The sequence below is a fragment of the Ctenopharyngodon idella genome, chromosome 7 (genome assembly GCF_019924925.1).
Source record: "Ctenopharyngodon idella isolate HZGC_01 chromosome 7, HZGC01, whole genome shotgun sequence".
In the NCBI taxonomy this organism is placed as follows: Eukaryota; Metazoa; Chordata; class Actinopteri; order Cypriniformes; family Xenocyprididae; genus Ctenopharyngodon; species Ctenopharyngodon idella.
Window position 1 is genome coordinate 14,364,415 of NC_067226.1, and position 24,499 is coordinate 14,388,913.

Genomic DNA, 24,499 nt, shown 5'->3' on the forward strand with positions numbered 1-24,499 from the left:
AAACCCCATAACATTTTCCTGAGATGTTGATTTATAACAATTTCAAAAATAATCCAATTTAAATGATAATTACAAAATATTATCATATTTCCATAATTTGAACATTTGGTATCTCTGCAAAGCCCTGAATCTGCTCTTTACAGGACAGCCAGACTTAAAACTGTGACATGTATGATTTCAGAGAAATTCACTAAAATATAATGTCCACTACAGAGGACAAAAGTCTATTCCTGGGTCCCAGGAGGATATAGTAATCCATAACTTTTAAATTTACAGCAAAATATCTGAGTTACTTTTTCAAATAAGTAACGCAATTTACACTGTTCTCCCATGTATTGACTGTCAACTCTCCTGTCCCCATGTTAAGAGAAGTTGTAAGTGCAGAAGCGTTGTGTGCGCTGTGTGAACATGATGGTTATTGTAGTTCTAGACTACATATGAGCATTTACTCATCTTACTTGCACAAAAACAGAGTCAGTATTCCTCAAGATGAATAAAAACGGTGAAATGCAATCTCAGAATATTGCACAAACCTGCAAAAATTAAATATATTAAACAAATATACTTCACGTATTTAATCTCACTTTATTAACCAATGTCTTTGCTGCTGACCTTCAATGATCCAATTCAACCATACTAAGCAAAAATGTTTAGATAAACATCACATTTGTGATCAGCCTGAAGCTTATTCATTTCACTTTTGGTGCGAAAGGGCCTTTACATTTGCCAAAAATAGAACTTTTTTGTTGTTATTCAAAAACAAACAAGCAAGCACAGCCCAGGTGAGAAAAAGTAACGCAAAAATAATGTAAACCGTTACTTTCCATAAAAAGTTACTAGTTAACACAATTAGTTACTTTTTTAGGGAGTAACTCAATATTGTAATGTATTACTTTTAAAAGTAACATTCCCCAAAACTGACCATATGAATGTGTACAACCACAAATGCAATAAATTCATAGTTTTTAAGTCACAATATTAAATATTCTTGAACTATCAGTGAAAATATTTTAAATGAGAATTTTGAAAAATAAAAAGACCATGCCAGTTGAGTCTCTTATTCAGATTTTTTTTCCAGTTCTAATCAATGTGCTAAACAAAAAATATAGGATGACCACAGTGTTTCTACATCAAATCTTCATGCTATATTTTTTACTAATATAAAATACTAAACCATGAGAACCAAAAACACTTTCTTTCAAATACTAGGATAAGGCAGTAGTGCCCAAGAAAAATGCCTTCACAGAAGGGACAACAGCTTTTTCATGTGGTTCAAAAGCACACCCTGCGATCCATGCCGTACACTCCTGGTGTGAAAGCATGATGAAGTGTAAATTAAATGCAATGGTGTTGCAAACAAGGTACATTAAGAAAATGTGACACTTTTTAACAAGATACTATTACTAGCTATAAACAAGGCAAGAGCATTTTAAACCCTTTCTACAAAGCCATTTCAAATCATTTAACAAATTCAGACATGATGTTCATTTTCCAGTGTGTGACGTTGTGATGTCCTCTCAAGCTACTGACACTTTCCTCCAGGTTAATAGCTAATTTGGCATACTAACTGATCTGCTCTGCTGGAACCTCTTCAACCTGTTTGCTGCAGCGACTGCATAGAAATGTTTCTGTAAAAACAAAGAGTTATCATAAGAGCAAGATCATGTGTTATGCTGGTATGTGGTACAATTCTACACCACCATATAAATCCATTTAAATCAAACACATTCGCTGACTCGTGATTCCATACCTTCCACTGACGGTGAGCAGCAAGGTAACGCTGAAGCCTCATTTGAGACTTGAGCCGAACTTTGTACATCTTGGCCTTATCCTCCAGGTTGTTTAACCAACTATGCTTCATGCACCCTGATGCACTCAGACGGCTGCTGCCATAGAAACCACACAAATGCACAGAAACATTAAGGTCTTGAAAAACATAAGGCTCACAAAGAAACAAACAGTTCCAAAAACTGCAGTATAAAATTCAAGCCCTTCTATGTAATGACTATAAATCATGTCTTGTTTTCAAGCCTTAGACAGAGATTTGGTTTGGTCATTTATCAAGCACTTTCAATTTATTAAAGATGTCAACAAACATTAGTAGGCCTAAGGTCACTTTATTATACATTTATACACTGCTCAAAAAAATTAAAGGAACACTTTTTAATCAGAGAATAGCATCAAGTCAGTTAAACTCCTGGGATATTGATCTGTTCATTTAAGTAGCAGAGGGGGTTGTTAACCAGTTTCAGCTGCTTTGGTGTTAATGAAATTAACAACAGGTGCACTAGATAGGCAACAATGAGACGACCCCCAAAACAGGAATGCTTTTACAGGTGAAGGCCACTGACATTTTTTTCCCTACTCATCTTTTCTGACTGTTTTTCACTAGTTTTGCATTTGGCTAGGTTCAGTGTCACTACTGGTAGCATGAGGCGCTACCTGGGCCCTACAGAGGTTGCACAGACAGTCCAACTCCTCCAGGATGGCACATCAATACGTGCCGTTGCCAGAAGGTTTGCTGTGTCTCCCAGCACAGTCTCAAGAGCATGGAGGAGATTCCAGGAGACAGGCAGTTACTCTAGGAGAGCTGGACAAGACCGTAGAAGGTCCTTAACCCATCAGCAGGACCGGTATCTGCTCCTTTGTGCAAGGAGGAACAGGACGTGACAGACGTGAAAGGGTCTGGAGAAGCCATGGAGAACGCTGGAGAATGCTGCCTGTAACATCGTTCAGCATGACCGGTTTGGTGGTGGGTCAGTGATAGTCTGGGGAAGCATATCCATGGAGGGATGCACAGACCTCTACAGGCTAGACAATGGCACCCTGACTACCATTAGGTATCGGGATAAAATCCTTGGACCCATTGTCAGACCCTACGCTGGTCCATTGGTCCCTGGGTTCCTCCTGATGCACAACAATGCCCGGCCTCATGTGGTGACAATATGCAGGCAGTTCCTGGAGGATGAAGGAATTGATACCATTGAATGGCCCCGTGCTCGCCTGACCTAAATCCAATAGAACACTTCTGGGCAGGCACGTGCACACAGAGACATCAAAGGGGGCTTGAACACCTGCCCTTTTTCTTCCTCGAGAGGAAGTGCCCTTTTTTTCTGGGGTGCTTTTTTTTTTTTTTTTTTTTTTTTTATAAATTAATTTATATTCCTGTTTGCGCACAGCTTCCCTGACAAACACATATATTTACTGAATAAAAAAATACAATATAGCAGGTCGGCTTTGTCGAATTCAGATGCCCTCCCTCCGCGACACGCCATTCATTCCAGCACGCACGCACGCACGTACACACGCGCGCCTCGCCCCACCTCGTGTTTGCTGCTGGCAGACGACTTCTGACAACTATGCCCGGGAAAAGACAACAGCTGTCTGGCGATGAGAAGCGAAAAAGAAAAAAGCCCTAGATGAATCCCGTGCATCTCTTTCAGGTAGCCTATGTATGTTCACAAACGTGAAATTTTTGGCTAAGGGTGAGATTATACGTTTAACGCTGCGTTAATAATTTTGGCCACCAGCAACGCATCTGCCTGATTTGATACTAATGCAATTTATGTAATATTATAATTTCAGTTATTTTAATGTACTATGCATTGCGTTTTGAACCATGGTAAAGATATCTGTAGGGCTGTCAATACCGGAAGAGGAGCATTCCACGGACGCGGATCCATAAACCGCATTATTAGACAGTTTTCTAAGGATGCACGATTTATTAAAACCATTTAAAAATCATAATACAACATTGCATAATGCTATCTTTCTTAAATCTACGCTTACACAGGATAATACATCAATAAAAGTTCCTCGCTCTGAGTGTGCATGTTTTGATGTCCACAGAAATTACAGTGGCTGTAGCATTTCTATCATAAAGAAGTGGCCGATTATATTATTATTATTATTTAACTAATATTATATTTTTAATTATCCTGGTTGGCCAAAAACAAGGATTTGATCGTGCTGTGTAACAAGAACAATCACCAGACTTTTGGCGCCCTCTGCAGGCATTTATTATAATATATATATTATGTACTTATAACATTTCAGGGGAAAAAACTCTTGATGTGTTTAAATATGCAGATTAGCTTGTTTAGGTTAATTTAGAAGAAATCTACAGATGCAAACATACAGAGGGTAGTAGGCTTAAAACAACCACCATCTAAATGTGTATTTTGGAAGTTTTCTTTCCATTAGAGTAAAAGAAGACAGGGAAGCAAAAATAGACCAAAATCTCAAAATTGTCCACTACATGAAAGAAGTGTTCCAATAACACCAAAAGAATTAAAACGATTTATTGATTTGTGCAAAATAAACAAATTATTAGCGAAACTATGTCCCTCTCCTTGGTGCAGTCATTTATTCTAAATATATAGCTACTTGAAAATAGTAGTGTAGAAAACATGCACACTGTGGCATAGTGTCCTTTGCTGTTGTGATAAACCTAGTGAATACTAAAGAAGACCATGGTCTCTGTGTGAACTGATTATTTTGTAAAAATCTGTGGAGTATGAAACAATTACCTTAATGTGAGGGAATTAAAATAAATTAGTAAGAAAGTCAGAGTTGTGTTAATATATTTAACGTTTTGTTTATTATAAATAATTATGAGAAGTGCCCTTTTTTTCCACTTGAGCCCCTGCCCCCCAAAATGTCTGTGCACGTCCCTGCTTCTGGGACATTATGTTTTGGTCCATCCGACACCGCCAGGTTGCACCTCAGACTGTCCAGGAGCTCAGTGATGCCCTGGTCCAGATCTGGGAGGAAATACTCCAGGATCTCATCTCATTAGGAGCATGCCCCGACGTTGTCAGGCATGCATACAAGCACGCAGGGGCCATACAAACTACTGAGTACCATTTTGAGTTGCTGCAATGAAATTTCAGCAAAATGGACTAGCCTGCTGCATCATTTTTTCACTTTGATTTCCGGGGTGTCTTTCAATTCAGTCCTCTGTAGGTTGATAATTTTCATTTCCATCAAACAATGTGGCATCCTTTCATTCCTAACACATTACCCAGTCCATATCAGTATAGATATCCAGCATGATATTTTTCCCCATTGAGATCTGATGTGTTTTCAAAGTGTTCCTTTAATTTTTTTTTTTGAGCAGTGTATATAATGTTCTATATTCAGTGTTTAGTTTAAAACATCTTTAAGAAGTTTGACTAACTGTTCTAACATTTGCTACCTGTGCTAACAATTGTGGGCCTGTCCCAGAACTCACACTTGCAATCTCTGTACTTGACTACTTATCTATTAACATGACGTAATTTGGCCCGTGTTCAATGGGTGTGAAGAATCAAAGTGTGTGTAGAACTTTTGATTACCCAATGGGACACACTTATAGTGTTGTAAAAATGCAAGTAGTTTTTTTTTTTTTTTTTCCACAGAGCTTTTATTTACACATTTTGATTTTCAATACTTTGCACTTTAAAATAAACAGTATCAATTATAGGGCACTGAACTTTGGGACTGAACTTTTAACTTTTTTCAGACCTGGGACAGTCTTGCGTGCTCAAGTGTGGGTATTGGGACAGACCCTGTGCTAACATCTGGCTAACTATGCTAATGTTTGGCTAACAGTGCCAAAAGGCAGCCATTTTTGAGCGAGAGGAACAGACGGTATCCTGAAAATGACTGAAAGGAATGCCCTCAAAGGGATAGATCACCCAAAACTGAAAATTTGATGTTTATCTGCTCCAAGCATCCAAGATGTAGGTGACTTTGTTTCTTCAGTAGAACACAAATGATGATTTTTAACTCGGTCTGTCAGTCGTATAATGCATGTCAATGGGAATTCCATCTATAAGAGTCAAAACAACATGCACAGACAAATCCAAATTAAACCCTGCTGCTCGTGACAACACATTGATGTCCTAAGACATGAAACGATCAGTTTGTGCGAGAAACCGAACAGTATTTATATAATTTTTTACCTCTAAAACACCACTATGTCCAACTGCCTTAAGTATCCGGTTGGTGAGGTATGAATATATAAATACTTTTCGGTTTCTCGCACAAACCGATCGTTTCGTGTCTTAGGACATCAATGTGTCGTCACGAGCCGCAGGGTTTAATTTGGATTTGTCTGTGCATGTTTTTTTGACTCTTATAGATGGAGTTACCATTGACATGCATTATACGACTGACAGACCGCAACGGTTGGAGTTAAAAATCATCATTTGTGTTCTACTGAAGAAACAAGTCACCTACATCTTGGATGCCCTGGGGGTAAGCAGATAAACAGCAGATACATTTTCATTTTTGGGTGAACTATCCCTTTAATAAGCCCTGAAAGACAGCATAAAATTTGCGTATTTTGCGCAAGTGCATTTTTGCCAGTGAGAAAGATGTAATCCAGCTAATTATACTACATTATCATCATGCCAATAATCCATTAGTAGGCCTATTCATTGGCTGAAAGCATGAATGTTCAAAGGTGATATGAATCACATTGTGTGTGTGTGTGTGTGTGTGTGTGTTTGGGGGGGGGGGGGGGTTGTGATGAGGTCATTAGACAACATTGTCACCACAGTTAAAGAGAAGGGAGGAAGGCCAGGGTGGGTGTCATGCTGCGTCTAAATGCACCTTGTCAAAGCGCACTGAATCATTAAGTATCACTTTTACTCCGTAGACCGTGGTAAGATGTTGGGCAAAAGACAATGTGCCCTGTCATGGCCACCTGCTGTTCCAGCCTACTATTATCTCATGCCAGCTGAGCAGTACAGCCCTTGTGTGGGAGAGGTTAGCTAAGTCAGAGCAATGTGAGGGTGAGCTCCATGCTCTAAACTGCACCAGGCCATGTTACGTCACTGGCCAATTATATGTTATTTGTGCCAATTTTTGGTGTACAGCACTGCATTTTCAGAGGTTTCAGTTTTGATGTCAGGATGCATTAAGGGAACATGAGCAGGTCAAAGTATAGGGCAATGATTGAGAGATGGAAGAGAAAAGTGAGGCTCTTAAATCCACAAGACAAGAGGCCAGAAAGGAGGAGAATTAATAGAAGAAAGGCTGTATCGAAGTATGTGCAATAGAAAGTGTAACTTGGGGTATATTTTGCTGTAGCAGAATAATGATGGATAGATGAATACCATTTAGCGGGCACAAGGAGGCTGGAAATGAAGTCTTTGGCTTCTTCTGACACATTCTCAAATGCCTCTGCGTCAAAGTCCCATTTTGCATGCAGAATGTTGTTCATTGTTTCTGCATCGTTGTCACCCATGAATGGAGAAAGGCCACTCAAACTGAAAAAAAAAAAAAATGATAGGGAGTATGAATAACCCAAAAATCTGTTCACTCTTTGTTTTTAGCTTATCAAAGGATATGAATAAATAATATATATATATATATATATATATATATATTTTTTTTTTTTACATTAGTTTGCTGTGGTTAAAATCATCCACTTAATGAATAAATAGTGACATTTAAGGTTCAGTTTGTTAACATTATGCACTAGGTATCATGAACTAACAAGGAACACTAAAAAAATTTAAATTAAAAAATATATATAAATCTACATATTTATGAATGCCAAAACGGTATCTAAACACACAACAACAGTAATAACAGATGTCAAATAAAAAGCTATAATTCAAATAATACAATGAACGCTGGAGTCCTGCTAAGTGTTCAGTTCTCAGAGAAGTGTGAAGTAGTTGAAACACAGAGTCTCTGGAAGCGCAAGCCCTAAAAATCTCCACCAACAGCTGTCAGGTAATTAGCACTGATTCAATCACTGAGGCTTGACGGCTATTGGCCAGAGCAGTGGGTCATCTGTGGCCAGTACAGCAGCACTGCTCATGGAGAGCAGAGTGATGAGGGCACATGATCAGACATGGGATACTGTGTTTGTTTGTTTGTGTGTACTTTTTTTTTTTTTGACTGCATCAGAGCAGCAGGGTTAGTAACGTGCTTTCTGAGCTGTAAGAGACTGGTGCCCTTTTATCAGGGCTCTTCTGAATGCTCTTAGATGAGCCCTCTAAAGCTTTCATGGGCGTTGCATTTGCATTTGGCTTTTGATCTCTGTGATATTTCAATCAGGAGTCCACGCCACTATGCAATTCAGTGTATGAAGAAAGAGAAATTTTTCTTCTTATAAGGCATAACTCATTAATGTATATGCACATACTTTATAAATGTCGATTCTGACTCTTTAATGACAATTTTTTAGATTCTGTTAAATTTAGGAAGTCAGCATAATGTTTTATGAGATACAAAATTCTGCATTAATAGATCTGCTTACTGCCTAGTTGTGTACTCACAGCATGTATGTGATGACACCAACACTCCACATGTCTGTAGGAAATGACACAAAGTCATAGTTGACAACTTCTGGTGCCAGGAACTCTGGGGTTCCAAAGTTGACCTTCAGCTTTTCTCTGGGTCTGTACCTGGTGGGAGGGACAAACACATTTTTGTTTTTGGATTCTATATCATACCCATATGAAAAACCAAACCCAAACACACTAACACACAACCAAAACTATCTGAGCAAGCATGTCCAACCTCAAATGATCCCAGTTGCAGCACACATACACGGCTCAGCGCAACAATGTTTGTATCAGAATAGTCACTGGATCTGTACCCTCTTATCTCCACACACAACTGCATATGTAAGTGGCATCCCTTGGTGACAACACAAAGAGGCTCAAAAATCACTTTCCCAAACCTTCACATTCAACGTACCTTGGTAGTAGAACAATCTTCCCAACTCCACCAAAATGAATCCCTCTCCACTTTCAGAAAACACACAACTCCTCTGTGAGGACCTGACTCATAGGCTACTGTACTTACTTTTAAAAAGTTTCCCTTTCTATTGTCCCACAGAGTCTCACCTACCTCTGTACTTTTCTTTTGTACTTTTTTGAGCAATTATGTCACACTGTATTATGCCACTTCTCAGTAGTATGCATTGCTTTTGTAGTCTTTCTCATTTCTAAGTCATTTTGGATAAAAGAGCTGCTAAATAAAAAAAATGTAAACCACAAATCCCACACCAGTGCTTTACTTGCACACAAAAATAGTTAACTTAAAAGTTTGACAAAATAAAAGTTTTTCAAGTTAGTAACAGTTACAGGGTACATTTCAATGACATTGTAAGGACTTGAAGATTCTTTTAATGGATTTAAGCTTTAAAGCTCAAAGTAAACAAAGCTCTCAAAAAAATGATCACTCATGAAGGAATGTGATTGTAGTCATGGTGACAGCACAGTGGTGTGAATCAGAAGACATGATGCCAGCTAAAAACACATACTTTGTTTTATGTGTGAAATTAGGGACATAATTACCCAAGACTGAGTAAAGTGCTTCTTTTGTACACTTAAAAAATATGAAATGTCATGTTAGTATTCATAAGCCTACTATTTAATAACAAGATAATTTAACGAGGTCTGCTTACTTACTTTCTGGCGAGTCCAAAGTCAATGATCTTGATCTGATTCCCAGTGCTGTTCACACATAAGATATTTTCTGGCTATATTACAGAAGATAAAAAATAATATTAGAAAGAAATAAGATTTAGATTTAAAAGATTTAAAAATAAAATTAAATTGATTATTAATACTTAAACAGTAACAACATAAATTACAATTTTAGTATTTCAAACTAAACAGAGGATCCAAATGTATTATGGCGTAGGGGTACTATCCTATATCATTGTATGCAATCCATATTCCTATACACAACATGTTAACAACAACACAAGGCACAAATTCATTGGCAGTTTGCTAATTCAAATGTTTGACATTCAGACTGCTGATGTTGACATACATGGGTGATTCATTGATGGCTTTTTCCATAGAGATACCCGACACTATATGCACTGCTAATCCGTATCCAGTATCACATTATAACATTCAGTGCGGTGTGTGCGGTTTACCTTAAGATCTAAATGAAGAATGTACTGCTGGTGAAGGTACTGAACCCCCTCACAAATCTGCCTGGTAAACACGATGGCATCCAGCTCCGTCAGCTGGTAATTCTCATCAATGATTCGGTCAAACAATTCACCACCCTCCACACTGAAATAACAAACCATCACAAATGAACTCCTCTCTTTTAGTTCAGTCTAATCGGACATGCATATTGACATTAAGTTTTTTTTTTTATTCAATTCAATAAAAAAAAGAGAATTAAATCTGTGAACAAGGCAGGGAGATGACACACCAAAGTGGTATGTGTGGGAACTCTATGTTCTTGTGACAGAATGTGAGGACCAGGCCAGGAGAGAAAATTTGCTTTGCAAATGAGGCCTGATGAATACTGTCCAAAGCCACTAATCAGCCTGAATTAACAGTTAGAGCAATAAGTTAGAATCATAATTTAGAACAATAGTTATGAAATATGTTTTATATATTTTGCAAACCTTATTTTATAATTGGAGCTATTTAATCGAACCTTTCTAGTACTTGGAAACAGTCACTCTCATTTGAACTAAGAACACTCTGTGGTCTACTTACTATTCCATAATGAGCGTGAGGTTAGTCCGAGACTCGAAAGCATCATACAGCTGAATCAGATTCACATGGTTTAACTGGTTCATAACTCCAATCTCATTCTTCACTTCATCCTGGAATGAAAGCACAAATAAATAAATAATGCCAAATCAAATAATTTCTCATCTGTAATGCATTTCTTTTTCAAACAGCTGTCTAAAGCCTATATTTTAAGCGTTTGAAATGGTGTTGTTATACTCTCCAAAGGACGATAGCAGTGTTAAAAATTAGGTCATTAGTTAGAGAGCAGCTATTTCAGAAATCAAATTGCACAGTTAAATTGCTTGGAGTGAATTTGCAATGATTGCACGGGGTAGCAAAAACAAGCGTTTCCGAAATGGGGGCTTGACAGTCTGCCAACCCTGTAATTGTCTGCCCTAGTTACTCCTGTCCTCTATTCTATGGACTGACCCAGGAAAAGCATTTAATTATCCCATATGAAGCTTCTCTCTCTCTGTCTGGCACACTTTGAAGCAGACGGCGCATGCAGCAGGAATGGCATATCATGTTGTCACTAAGAAGGAACATTTTGAAATGCAAATGTTTCTGGGAATGACTCTTAGAGAGATTAAGTTTATGTACGCTGTATGTGATTGTGTGTTAAACTCTTTTCTCCTTTGACATTTGTGTCAAGTGGAAGGAATTAAAACATGAGAGAGTGAAAATGATCTGCATTTGCCCATTCCTGTCTGATTGCTCTGTAATGGTGGCAAGAGAGAGATCAGTGGCATTGCACTGAGGGCAAGTGCTTACGACAGAAGTGCCATCATTAGATGTAATTATCAGCATTTGTTGAAGCATGGAGGGTTTAGGGAGCAGATGAAAGTACTGTCTGTGCAAAGATAGGATTTATATTTCACATTAAATGTAAACAGCTCAATGTTTCAACCACTGTATAAATATTGTGTTCTTTTCTACTTGAATGAATGCTTTGTTTTGTAACGCAGATACTAGAAACAACACGCGCTTCCATATCCTTGAGGGTGTTTTGTTATTTGCGAGAGTGCAAGTGTGCGTGTGAACTTGTGTGTATTTTTTCATATGCTCATATGTGCAGAACTGTCAGCAGTTGTCAAGGAAATGTTCTCATAAAGCATCCTAACAGGAACAGAGTGATGGACAGATTGGAGTGGGAGGGGAGAGAAAGAGAGGGGGGGGTGACAAGGATGCATGTTTTGTACTCACCCTCTCTTTCATTCCCCGGACCTTTATAATCTTAGCAGCAAGCATAAGACCAGAAGACAACTCGGCACACTTGTGTACCTGTCCAAAACGGCCTCTGCAATAATACACATAAACACAGATTTCATTTTATGGATTATGGAAATCACTTCAAAGTTAACTGTCACTATCTGCTGCTGTTCCTCTCATTGTGCACTTTCTGTGCTGTGTATTTACTTGGAACTGTGTTTCCATGGGGTGAGATAGCATGTTTATGTCAAGATGGCTCCTGCTGCTGCTTCTGGCTGAAAATAAGTCCCATGCAAACAGACCAGCTCAACACCTGCCCAAAATAAACTCTGCCGATGAGGAGTCAAAAACAAGCCAGTGCTTACTTATTTGTGGCGTATGTGGAACAAGAGTGGAGAGGGGGTGCAAATGAGCCTTTGTCTGTGTGTACCAGTCATTCAACTCGTGCTGTATGTTCCATGGGCAGTGCCTGCATGCTTATCTGCCAGTCCTGGAGACAGAGTCCCCAGACCCCCCGCCCCCACACTCTTATCTGCTGCACTAATGTCAGCATGTCAGATATAACTGAGAAGATACAATATATACAGATAGTGCCAAGAGAAAAATGTTAGCCAGTATCAGATATATAAATGTTAACAAAATACCTTTTACATTTTTTTATTAGAAATAAGACAAATCTGATTTATATTTATGTTTTTGTGTATAAACAAACACTAGAAAAGTTAGATTAAATTGTGAGGTCATGGCAACCCCATCCCCATCCACTTGTGACTGGAGATATCATTAACAAACATGGTGTTAGATTTCACTGTTATGCTGATGTTACTCAGCTCTGTATTTATTTAGGGCCTGACAAAATATACCAATTCACAAAAACTAACTGAATGCATAGCTGATATAAAAAATTGAATGACTAGTAGTTTCCTACAACTTAATTCTAAAAAAACATAGGTTTTAATTATTGGACCAAAAAACGACAAATGATAACCTAGAATACTCTCTAACAATTAGACGCACAAACCTATAGACTAAACACAAAATGAAAGGCAAGAACGCATTAAAAATCTTCTGTTTTCAGTTAAAAAGGTGTCATTTAAGCGGCCCCTAAGTTAATAATTAACCATTTTTACAACAGAAGTGATTCAATCAAAAACCTACTTTAGCTCGATAATAACTTTTTCCTAGAGCTGCTGTAAAGCCAAAACAATCTCTGTTCATTAATTTTCCTATTATCACTGTGAAGCTGCTTTTGTTCTGTATTGTGAAAAGCACTATATAAATGAAGATGTCCTGACTAACAATTGATGGCTACTTTAAGTCTTCATCATCATCAGTGTGTTATTTGATAGCAGTCTTTCATTTGAAATCCACATTTCAACTTATAGCATTTATAAATCTAAATTTTTCCATTTTAAAAATATATCTAAATGACATATGCTCTCAATGACATAGGCAGAAAAGTTAGTTCATGCATTCATGACCTCAAGGCTAGATTACTGTAATGATCTACTGGGTGTTTGCCCTGTACGCTTAATAAACAAACTCCAGCTGGTCCAAAACGCAGCAACTAGAGTTTTTACTTGAACCAGGAAGTGACCATATTAGCCCAGTTTTGTCAACACTGAATTGGCTCCATATTAAACATTGCAAACATTTTAAAACCTTGCTAATTACATAAGCCCTGAATTGTTTAGCTCCTCAGTATTTGAGTGAGCTCCTATCGCCTTAGAGTCCTTCTTGCTCAATGTGGTCTCAAAATTCTGGCCAGTTGATAATACCTAGATTATCAAAACAGTCCATAACCAGATCAGATGGTGGACCTGCAGCTAGACACGACTACAACACAACCCTGAATGTCAGTGGAGACCATGTCAACTAAATAATCCCAGAATTGTAATTTTGGGTAAACTAATCCTTTAGCACATGGACTCACCCGCCCAGCACCTCACTGGGGTTGACTGCATAATATGAGTTCATGGGAACCTGCTTGGCACTGACGATACGATGCTCGAACGGGGCTGGAAGAGGTGGGCAGTCATCTAGAAAACAAATATCAGCATGGTAATTTTATGAACACTTACATCTGGAGCACATTCTGCACAAAGTTTTCACACTGAATTTAAGGACTGTGATAAACTACAAGCTGTATAGTTCTAATTACAAGTGGTGGATTTGATTTTAAGTTGATTTATAAATATAAATCACTTTCTAAGCAGTGTAGGCCTAACTGATAATTTTTGTCACATGATGTTTACTGGTTGCCGGTGTCATTGTTGATTACATGCTGTCCACTGTTTGCTGGTGTCATCTTATTAAATAATTTTGCTCAGATAACATGTATGACTGCTCATGACATGAATACATTGTTGTCAATTCCTGTTCCAGTGTAATGAGGTAAATAGGAGGGTTGGTAACCAAGAATAATTTCTTATTTTTTAGCCAGTTATTGCAGCTTATTATAGTCAGTTGTTTTAGTGAATCAAAAAAGTGCAACCAGCCCATACAGTAAAACCAGTGTAGTTCGACTCCCAAACTAATAACTCTTATGAGACGGTTATTTTTAACGAATCAAAGGCATACAGCGCAGAGGTGTAAGACTCCCAATCGAATGACTCATGAGTCGGATCATTTAGTGAATCAAAACAGTACATTGCGGTGTAATCAAAAACTAATGACTCATGGAATGATCCTTTTAGTAAACCATACACTGCAACAGCTTTTGAAGGAATAAGTACATTAACATGCGCAGTTATAATCAAGCTACAGCGGGTTTTTGTGTAGTCGAGCTACATGAGTGACAGATTGTCCTGCCCTCGAGGAATTACGTCATCAGAGAAGAGAAAAGATGTTGCTGCAAGGGAGGAGAGGAAAGCTATTTTGATTAAGGATTACAAGGGCAAATGAAAAATAAAGATGTGCACAGAAATAATTTATAATAAATACTGCAATATTCCATAAAAAAAACAAGAATCAGTTTTGATTTCATAGTGACTTTAAGAGTCTTGAATCATATTTATTTCAAGATTCCCATCCTAAGCTATTAGTGTATATCAAACCAGTATCACTTCAAGGAAAGAATTACTCACCGATGATCAGTAGTTGTGACTCTGCTTTTCTCGGAGGTGCTGATTTCGCTTCTTCTCCATCAAAAAGGGTTGTGTTTTGTGGACTAGGAGCTGCACAGTTCTTTATTGGGTCAGACTCCAAAATCTTCTCAGCAGTTTTATTTTCATTTTTCTTGATAGCTGGTTCAGATCCTGTCTTTATCTCATCATGTTTTGGCACAGGTGTTACCATCTCCACTGTCTCTTTATGTTGTGACTTAACCTCTGCATCCTTGTTAACAGGCTCTTTGAGTTGAGGTTTGTGAGGAACATCAACCTTCTTCTCCAGTTGCTGTTGTTGTTGTCCAAGAACGGATGGTTTCAAAAGGGCCTTGTCACCAATCTGTGAAGCCTCTGTCTGTGTTTGAGTAACCTCAATGTTCGGCTCCACTTGTTGTTCAGGAACTATTGATTTGAGTAAAGCCTTGTCGCCATTCTGTGAAGCATCTGCCTGTCCGAGAGCCCTGCGAATAAAAAAAAGAACAATTATTTAATGTGCCCTCTGTTCATTTTTCAAAGGTAACTATGTATGTGAGACCTTGATATATGTAATCAATTAAAAAAAGATGTAATGGGAATCAGCAAATGCAGCATAGTGGGCATGTAAGTGGCTTTATAATGGGTGTGTTGTCTATAAAATATTATGTCTGCACATGAGAGGCTACTATGAACAACAGCAAACCCAATAACATAACAAGGTCCTTGAATGTAATGTTTTGTATAAAACCAAATGGCTTAAAACTCATAATGCCTGGCAGGCTGGCAACACGCATTCAGTCACTAGTTACAATGCTGCATAGTGTAATCTCAAGACCTTGGCCATTAGTCTAATAAATAATGCTTTCTAGCATGCATAACACAGTCTATTATTTCAGGCAGAGGGTCTTTTGTGCCTCAGTTTTGTGCCTCGGCTAGCAGGGTTAATTACAATCCTCTGTGAATGTGAGGTCTCTAATATTCTATATAGTTCTTATCTGGTGGAGAAAAGTGTAAAAGAGTCCATTAGAGTATTAGTGCTCCACCCTGGCATCGGCTGCTATGTAATTATCTCCAAAGGTGGCGAATGACAATGTTAATTTTTCCGTTATAACCCGTTTCCTTTTCATCCCATAGTAATTTTTGACACTTTCTGCTAAAGTCTTAGACAAACCAACATATCACTGACAACATCCCTTTTAAAATTCAAGGCAGAAGAAACATGAGCCAATTTTACAGCATTTTGCTTTGAACCTAAAATGGCAGCAATTTGTAATTTGTCACCTTTCTTGCTGAAGAGACAAATCTTTTTCCACTTTAGTTGTCACAGTGGCACATTCAGCATCAGCTGGTGCGGCAGTTGAGCTATCTGTCTCTTGCTTGGGTACATAATATACGCCAATATCCTCATCCTCCAGCTGGATTTCAGGAGCAAATGTCTGGACCTGCTCAGGCGCTCTGCTCTTCACAGTGACCTCCTTGGCCCTTCGTAAGGCTTTGGAGCTTTCTCCTGTACTAAGAGGTATCAGAGGTTCACTTGCTCCTCTAAGGGCTTCAGGAGAAGGTAGGCTGCTGGGATCATTGGGAACAGTGACCTCTGGCTGCTGGAGCTCAGTCTCAGCTGTGGATAATCACAGAGTCAGGCTAAAACAGGTTTTGAAGAACTATACATTGAAATACATGCAGGAAAAGGCTCTGACATATCACTTCTCACAAGCTGTCTCTTTAATAATAAACGTTTCTAGTCCATAATCTGCCGAAAATATATTTTACCTGAAATCACTTGTTTAACCTCCTCTGAAGTCTGTGTGCTCTGGTGGCAGAAACTGTCATTTGGTTTAATGCTGTTATCATCTGGTTTGTTTTTCTGTGAAAACAAATGCAGATATATTTGTGTTGGTTTTTATGCAATATTGACTGATTAAAACTTTTATTCCACTTTGTCAGCTTTCTTCTAAGACCTGAAACAAGTATTTTGTAGACTTGTAATAACATTAACACAACTCAAACTTTGGATTTGATGTTTTTATGGATTTAATTTCCTGTGTTTGGCAAAGTTAGATACTTCAATGAGTAATTACATCACAAGATCTTTAAACATGAAGTGGGTGTGTGAATTAAAACAATACATGATGATGCTGATTATTGTGAAGCAGGGCCTGTTTGCAGAATGGCACAGCTTCATGTTCAACAAACGACTCAGAGCATTTGTGACAAAACATTCTATTTTGTGATTTTTGGCATTTGCTGCATGTATAATTACACTGTCAACTATTATACTATAAGCCAACTATTGCACAATTTTACTTGGATCCAAAAGCACTTTCATTTATTTATGAAAGAGACGCAGTCCTTAATTAACAATCTAGCATCTGTTTATGTACAACCACTCCAGTTAAAAAGAAATGGAATATATCATCCGACAAGCTGTTCTGAGTGCATTTTAAGAGGAAAATTTACATTTATATACACTGTACGAAAAGTATGTGTGATAAAGTTTTGGGTTTAAGCTGTGGATTTGCTATTGCAAAACTGGGTTAACATATACTCAGTCACCATCAGCTCAGTCACATATCCAGTCTAGGAATTTGAAACATGAGGCCCATTCAGCCTCATCATAGATAAAATAGCAACCTTGGTAAAAGGTTAGATTGGCTGTAAACTTAACATGCTCACTAGCAAGAATAGATCAGCCAATGGAGTAAATGGCAGGGACATTTCTAGTTCAGCTGTCAAAATATCATTGAAAAGTTGTTATAAATTATCTATGAATGAAAAAATTGATTTTAGCTTTGTCTATTTTGATCATTGTAAATGCATTACTGTGAACTAGGGTATTTCATTCTTTGTCAAGCAACTCTAAATTACATTTAGAAATGCTGTGCAATGCAACTAATTGAAATAATAACATGCATAATGTACATAATTATTGTAGGATCTGATAAAGAAAAAGAAAAATTTTTAGCCAAAAAATTGAGGTCTATACAGTAGTTCGGTCCTTACTATACTCTTTTTATCAATCAAAATCTTGCATATTAGATATTATTTTACATTGCAGGTTTTTAATTTTTTTTAATTTACGGACAGCTGTAGTAAACAGTTTGGAAAATAAACAGCTCAGATTTCACCTCATTCTACAGTGTCTCCTCTGTTACACCGAATATCAGGAAAAACTTTTTCTGTTTTTCTGTTTATCTTTTTGCAGCAGAGATCTCGGATGACCAGGATCTTACTGACCTCTTCCTCTATAGTGTCCAGAAGACCTTGTCTTCTCCATGGCACCACTCCATTGAGGATGAACTCCACTATTTTTGAGTTACGGAAAGCATCTCCCACATACCCTATTACTTTCCCCAGAGTGGACAAAGAACTTTCCATACATTCGATCTTCTTTCTCTGCTGCTGACTCTCATGTTTGAGATTATGAAGCAGATCCACAGTTTCCCCACAAAGCGATCTGACCTCTGTCAGCAAAGGGAGTTTGTTGCTCTCTCGCTGGCCATTTTTGATCATGTTTAATTCTTGAGCACCCTGCTTGTGCTGCGTAAGGCTTCTTTCTAGTGCCTCCATCCCTTGACACAATAAACTCAGCTTGTGAAGCACCTCTGTCTGGGTACTTTCAATCTGTTCCACTTTACCCTCCAGGTTGTTCAACTTGACCTCCACATTGTTTAGACTACCTATGAGAGTTGGACTCGACTTCTTGACTGTCCCCGATGGAATTCCAGAGTTCTCCAGCCTGCTGCCTTCATACATCTTGGCAATACAAGTGGCCAAAGTCACCTGTTTACTCATGGCTGCCCTGGGCACATTCAGTGCAATGAGAAAATATAGAAATACAGGAAGGCCCACTGATCAGTTCCCCCGTTGGTCTCTACACTTGTCTGAGGTATTGTGTGCCTCTCACAAAACAGACAGCTCAGACAACCCTGTTGCTGGTACGTGCCAGAGACATGACACCACTTAAATAAACACCTCCATTGGGTATCTTATCTCTCCACTTCTATTTAGCCTCCCCCTTCTCTCTCTCTCTCTTTCGCTCTCTCTCCTACGTACTCTGGCACAGGCCTTTTATATGACCTATAGTGGGCCTTGATGATTGCCAAAGTTCCAGCAGTCTCTTGACGTCACCAAACATTTAAATTCTCCTCAGCAGATGCTGCTGACAGGTGGGCATGCAAAGAATGACCTCTGTAAATGGCCAGTCATTAGGTAGAAAAAAGAAAAAAGAAATCTCACTCTTTCATATTCTTATCATGTTTTCTTTTCTAATTCATTGCTACACAGTAGCACCCATTTTCCTTTGAGATTCAACCACTGGATCCACCCTATGCCAACTATATATCACCTATAACACCCTCCTCATTGGAACATGACGTGACATTGGCTGACATTTTAAGTAAAAATAAACCTCTGTGGACATTGGTATGTGGATGAATTATATGTTACAACTGTCTCTCATCTCATCTGGAATGAAATTAATACTGGCTCTTTCTATTAGCTGAATCGTTGCAACAAATTATAAATCTTAATCATGAACACAAATAAAATCATTGAAAGTTCTTCAATCAGTGCATTCATACGAAATATCTATACTACCCATGTCTCCTACTAATTTATTTTCAATAAAGCTTTACAATAAAGTTCAACGGCAAGGTTTTATTCCCAACGTTTGATCTGATGAAATTAATAGCATGAATGCAATGTCACTTGGGATAAAAGTGCCAACCAAATGTATAGGATACCTATAATAAAAGGGGCTTTTGGCAGGGAACCTTGAACTCTCTGGATGTGCTGTCTGTAATGCCAGTTCCCCATGTGTAAGCCAGGGACTTTTTGTCTGAATCCTTCTATAAGAGAATCTCTTTCTGCTGTGTTCGGATGCCAACACAATACTCACAATATAGTATAACTTATTATGCAATAGAGATGGAGGCCAGGGTCAGGACTGCCATAGGAATGTGGCTTTCATGCTGACTATTTGGTGGTGGTGGTGGGATGGGGGTATCTGTTATTACAAGCTGGCACAACATAAGCAACTCAATTTCCAGTCCACAACAGAACTCGGGCCAGTAAGATAGCTAGCATCACTGGGAGAGAATATCTGTTTGGCAGAGATAAGCATAACTTTAACATTGCTTAATATATTAAAACCTCTTTGATCTCTGATATTTATTTAAAATGTCACACAAACACGTTGAGTACACAGTGTGCATCAAGAGGAGAAACGCGAGTCTGATCCTAAACTGCTCTTCTATCATGAGCCTGATAGAAATGATGTGGCTTTGTTAATGAATGTATGCTGTTGTCCACAGTGGCGTTTATCCTTGCCCTCTCTGATGGGAATGTTTGAACTGTAGTCTCGTTTTACAGTCCCTTCTTTGCCCTCACATAAATGTTTAACATGCCAGTGACCCTTAGTGTTAAAGGTTGAAAGAGCAAATGGGTCCGTATCCAACTTTTGTCTTTGGCCCTGTTTACACCTGGTATTAAGATGTGTTTTGGTTGATAGATAGGACAAGTGGATGATGCTTAATACAAACAGGGTCTAAATTGTTTTAGCTTTTCCACTTTCGACCACTTCCAGAGGTAGTTGAAAACGCATTCGATTGCTTTTGTAGTGTGGACGCTCATGTGGTTGAATGTGTTCAAACAGCTGCAAAAGTCTGCCTACTCTCCGCCTACTGACCTAACGCATATACATTATGGGAAGCGCGCCAAGCAGACGGATTTAACCCTTTTGCGCTGTTCGTTTTGAATGTACACTCAGGATGTTGGGGTCTACAGAGACCCCAGACAATAAAATGTGATTTTGTAACATAATAATGCCATTTTCTTTTAAACAAATGTATTATCACTCACTTGATAATAAACTTTTCATGGAAAATTCACTTTAAAAAAGATCCACATTTCTCATTTTCATTCATGGAGATGGCATGGACAATGTGCCATGGTTTAATAGAAGATTGCTGCCATCAACTGGAGAACAAACACTTTTAAAATTAAAATAATATGAAGTATCAACTACAGCCAGTGGATGGCTTCAAAGCATTGGCTCATTTGCCATTTCCTCATGGGTATACATCTTCTCCTTAAGTTTTTTTTGTGTGTGCTTACTCCATCAGGGATGTGTTGTGGTATCAACCCTTTATTTTTTGTGTTTTCTAATTTTTGACAAATAATGTAACAAAAAGCATTTTTTATAGTCTCCCATTGTTGTCTGTGGGTAATTTTTGGGGGGTGGGGCTGTTTGTGGGCAGGTGGATCGATGTATATGTGTGTGTATGTGGAGCGGTACACTTCTGTGTATTTGTGTTGTGTGTTGAAGTGATGGCCTCTTAGGCTACAGTACTTTTTTGATTGGATAGTTAAAAAACACCTATCCTGGTTTGAAAATGCCCCAAAATTGGGAGATGGCCCCTATTTGTTCCGCAGAGACCTAGCCTATAAATTTTTTTTTACAACCTGAGATCACAGCAGTAGCAAACCCTGATATAATGGACTTCATAGAGAGCGAACATGCCAGTTTCCCACTGCTCGAGTCATGCAGGTCGGGCACAATTAAAATGTACGTAATTGATGTGCTTTAAAGAAAGGCTACAGATCCTTTGGATTCACATTAGGAAAAGATGTCTGTTGCTGCTACAGGACGGCACATAATAATGCTTACCATTAAACTCAACCTTACATACGCTTCTTGTTTTCTGTGAGCTACTGGAGACCTAGAATGAGACGTACTGTACTGCAAAATGGAGAAAACAAACCACTGGAAGGATTGTTGTATTAAATTAAATATTAGTTTAAAAATTAGTCTTAATTTGTTGTCTTGTCAATCAGTTTTTGTCAACTCTGTCAGTTTTTAAAGGTTTCTGTTAATTTTAAAAGAAATATTTTATTATTTTTTTTCCATTTATTGTGTTAAAATATTAAAACGTAGAGAATTAAGGAATTTAGCAACTGGATTGTTCATAATAACCCTAACCCAAGAAAAAAATTTAGAGAATTTATTTTTTCACTTAGCTCCGTTACTGAACACCATTATTATATAACTGAAGACTTTACACTGTTGTTGGATGGATCAAATTAAAATAGCTTTTAAATGCATCTGATGGAGTTGACACAAATTAAGTTCCGAAGTTCTCTCTCTCAGAGACGGAAGGCATTTAGCCTATTCTTTATAATTTGTTCAGATTTGCATTTGTATGCATAGTAAAAGTTGTTTTAGCGATTTTCAACCACTGAATATTTTCTTTAAACTACCATATTCTCTAATCAGCTATTTATAGAGTCTGACTCCTCTTATTCAAGGTTGTGGATGATATAACTCTATTAAAAAGTTCCTCTTACATTTGGCTTTACTATTTTAATGAGAAGATATTCAAATATTTATTTTTTTGGGATCGGAAAAGGTCCCCGAGCTGAGACTCGAAGCAGAACTGCACTAGCTACATGTCAAAGCACTACATATGAGGCTACGAGATTGTTACAGATAGATACAAATAGCCTATTGGCTTCTCTGCACACTCATCTCTTTAACAGGCCAAACTAAATATGCTTAATAAAAAAAATGCTTATCTCTTCTTCTCTCTCCCACACAAGTTAATTGCCTTTTCTTGTTTCATCTTTGTTCTGAGAAGAGATGAGATTGTGCTGATGTACATTTTTAAAATGTTACAGACAATGATAAATTTGTCAGAAGTCCAAATGTCAATAGTAGCCTATCAAAAAAATGTTCAGCATTTTGCAACAATGCTGGGATGATTTGCCACCAAAAAAAAGAAAAGTAAAAAATGGCAAAGAGCACACAACTATAGCAACAGCTCAAGAAAGAAGCTTATAAATGTTCAAAGCAGCAAATAAAGTAATTAAGGTAATCAGACATTCTCCATTTAAATGGAAATAGCAACCCTGAACTTGTTTGTTAGTAACAGTTCTACCTCCTCCTCAGAATTACTTTAATTAACAGTCACTTAGATAAGGGCAGCTTTAAAAGACTGATTAAGCTCCTAAAAAGAGCTTATATCACATTTTAAATTACATTTTCAACTAAAATTTTTAAAATACATTTACCCCTTTGCATGAAATCAGGATCTTACCGTGAATTTGCGTATGTAGTCCGACACTCTGAAGCCACCTGTGCTGAGAAGTGTTGATCTGTACAGAGAGGTCCCCATCATGCATTGCCCTCTTGTCCTGGGTCAATATAGGATTCAGTGAAGTACATTCCCAAAGCCACGATCAATGAATATTCCGCAGACCTGGACTCTCAGGGATCTGTAACATTCTGGAATAGACAGATCACCCCTCAAACACTAACTATCTTATCACTTTCAGTCCGCTTGCTGGATACGCGCCCCTGTCAGCACAGCAGTGGGCCCAGAAAGCACTTCCTGCTTAGAGATAACAGCTGCCTGAGATTAGTGTGAGTATGCTCCAAATGTGAGTGTCCTGTTTTATTAATAGGTCTCAGATGTGTCTTTTTGTTTTGGGATGGTCTCCACGGGAAGTCTTCCACAGACGGGATGGATGGTTGGAAGGATGGTGATATGACGAGGATGCTGGGGGGTCAGACCAGAGTTCATTTTCCCTTTATGCTGTTTGTTAAAGAGTTTGTGCTTAGACTTGTGAGGGATCTGATCTCACGCACTGACCCAATTTGGGACGAATGCGTCAGTCGCGCCCAGGCGTGCAGGCATCGAGTAGCTAGGCTAAGTCCTTCCTGATAAGGAATCTTAAAGAGTCGGAGCAATTGGAAAGAGCTTGTACATCTGTGTTTGGAACAGCCCAGAGCTACACTGCAAGTGGCCAAACCATAAGACCACCATGCAAGCTGTTTTGTCGGCTCTGTTTTAGAAGCAGATATGTTAAAGCCCCAGGAGGCTTCTGGAGGAAAATCCATCTCTGAATGGTGGCATTGTGCCCGGTCGGAAAACGTTTCTCTTCATACTATTGCCTCTAATACCAGTAAGACTAAGCATGTTGGTGCATGTCACTGATGTTTATATGTAACACAATTACAGTGTTTGATAGATGCTAATAAAGGCAGGTTCTAAAGAATGTGTAAATAAAAAAGCTTCCCGTATCCTGACGAAGAAGTGCAGTGGTTTAATTCACTGTAGCTTCACTATTGCAATGAGGGGTGTTCTGAAAACCTCCAGATACTTTAACTTGTTATTAGAGGCAATATCTTCATCCTGTGATTTGTTCAAAGGACATGTTAAATTATGTGGGTGGTGCTCCAGATGGCACTGACAACACTTTAATGTTAAAACAATAATGCGATTCTGTGATGGGGCTGTTGTTCCTGTTAGTAATGGGACAGGTGGCATCAAGTATGGCGTCTAACATGACTCATACGCACTTTTGTCATCACTGCTCTATTATATGACATGGATTTGAATGACTCAATATGAACCACACACCAGCAATGCTTGTTCTGACCTTCATTGATATAACTTCTGAAATCACTAGATGTCTGTGAAGTATGATTACAGCCTGTTAAAGTAACTGAAAATGCAAAAAGTTATTCAATCTTGTCTAAAAATTGTGCTTAGAGGCACAAAATGCATTTTGAAAAAGTGGTGACTACCAAAACAGCATAAGCTATTACAGTTGAAACTACTAAAAAATGGTAATTTGGTATTACCATTGCCAAATTCTGAAAGTCTCTAACACTGTTGGAAGAGGAACCAAATTAAAGGGATACTTTTACATCAAAAC

General features: G+C 38.2%; 1 protein-coding gene across 2 annotated transcripts; it reads right to left on the reverse strand.

The window, feature by feature from the left end:
* Window positions 1-571: 571 nt before the first annotated feature.
* Window positions 572-23,144, reverse strand: mylk3 (myosin light chain kinase 3). Of its 2 annotated transcripts, none has more exons than XM_051899152.1 (13): window positions 22,876-23,144; window positions 16,553-16,646; window positions 16,064-16,400; window positions 14,786-15,267; window positions 13,633-13,738; window positions 11,694-11,787; window positions 10,473-10,582; window positions 9,893-10,034; window positions 9,417-9,487; window positions 8,277-8,405; window positions 7,104-7,256; window positions 1,751-1,886; window positions 572-1,628 (listed from the first exon to the last, which is right to left on the reverse strand). In XM_051899152.1, the coding sequence occupies exons 1-13, from the start codon at window positions 22,954-22,956 to the stop codon at window positions 1,551-1,553; spliced, it is 2,013 nt and encodes a 670-aa protein (XP_051755112.1). In that variant the 5' UTR covers window positions 22,957-23,144; the 3' UTR covers window positions 572-1,550. The 2 variants fall into 2 exon arrangements, with proteins under 2 accessions (XP_051755112.1, XP_051755111.1); XM_051899151.1 differs by lacking the exon at window positions 22,876-23,144 and adding an exon at window positions 18,017-18,735.
* Window positions 23,145-24,499: the final 1,355 nt, after the last annotated feature.

Excerpts from the sequence above, each read along its gene's own strand:
- mylk3 (XM_051899151.1), bottom strand. The coding sequence starts at position 18,574 with ATGAGTAAACAGGTGACTTTGGCCACTTGTATTGCCAAGATGTATGAA. Across the intron at positions 10,035-10,472 it reads CTCACGCTCATTATGGAATA|TGTGGAGGGTGGTGAATTGT; the intron begins GTAAGTAGACCA and ends TTGTTATTTCAG. Across the intron at positions 7,257-8,276 it reads GGTGTCATCACATACATGCT|TTTGAGTGGCCTTTCTCCAT; the intron begins GTGAGTACACAA and ends TTTTTTTTTCAG.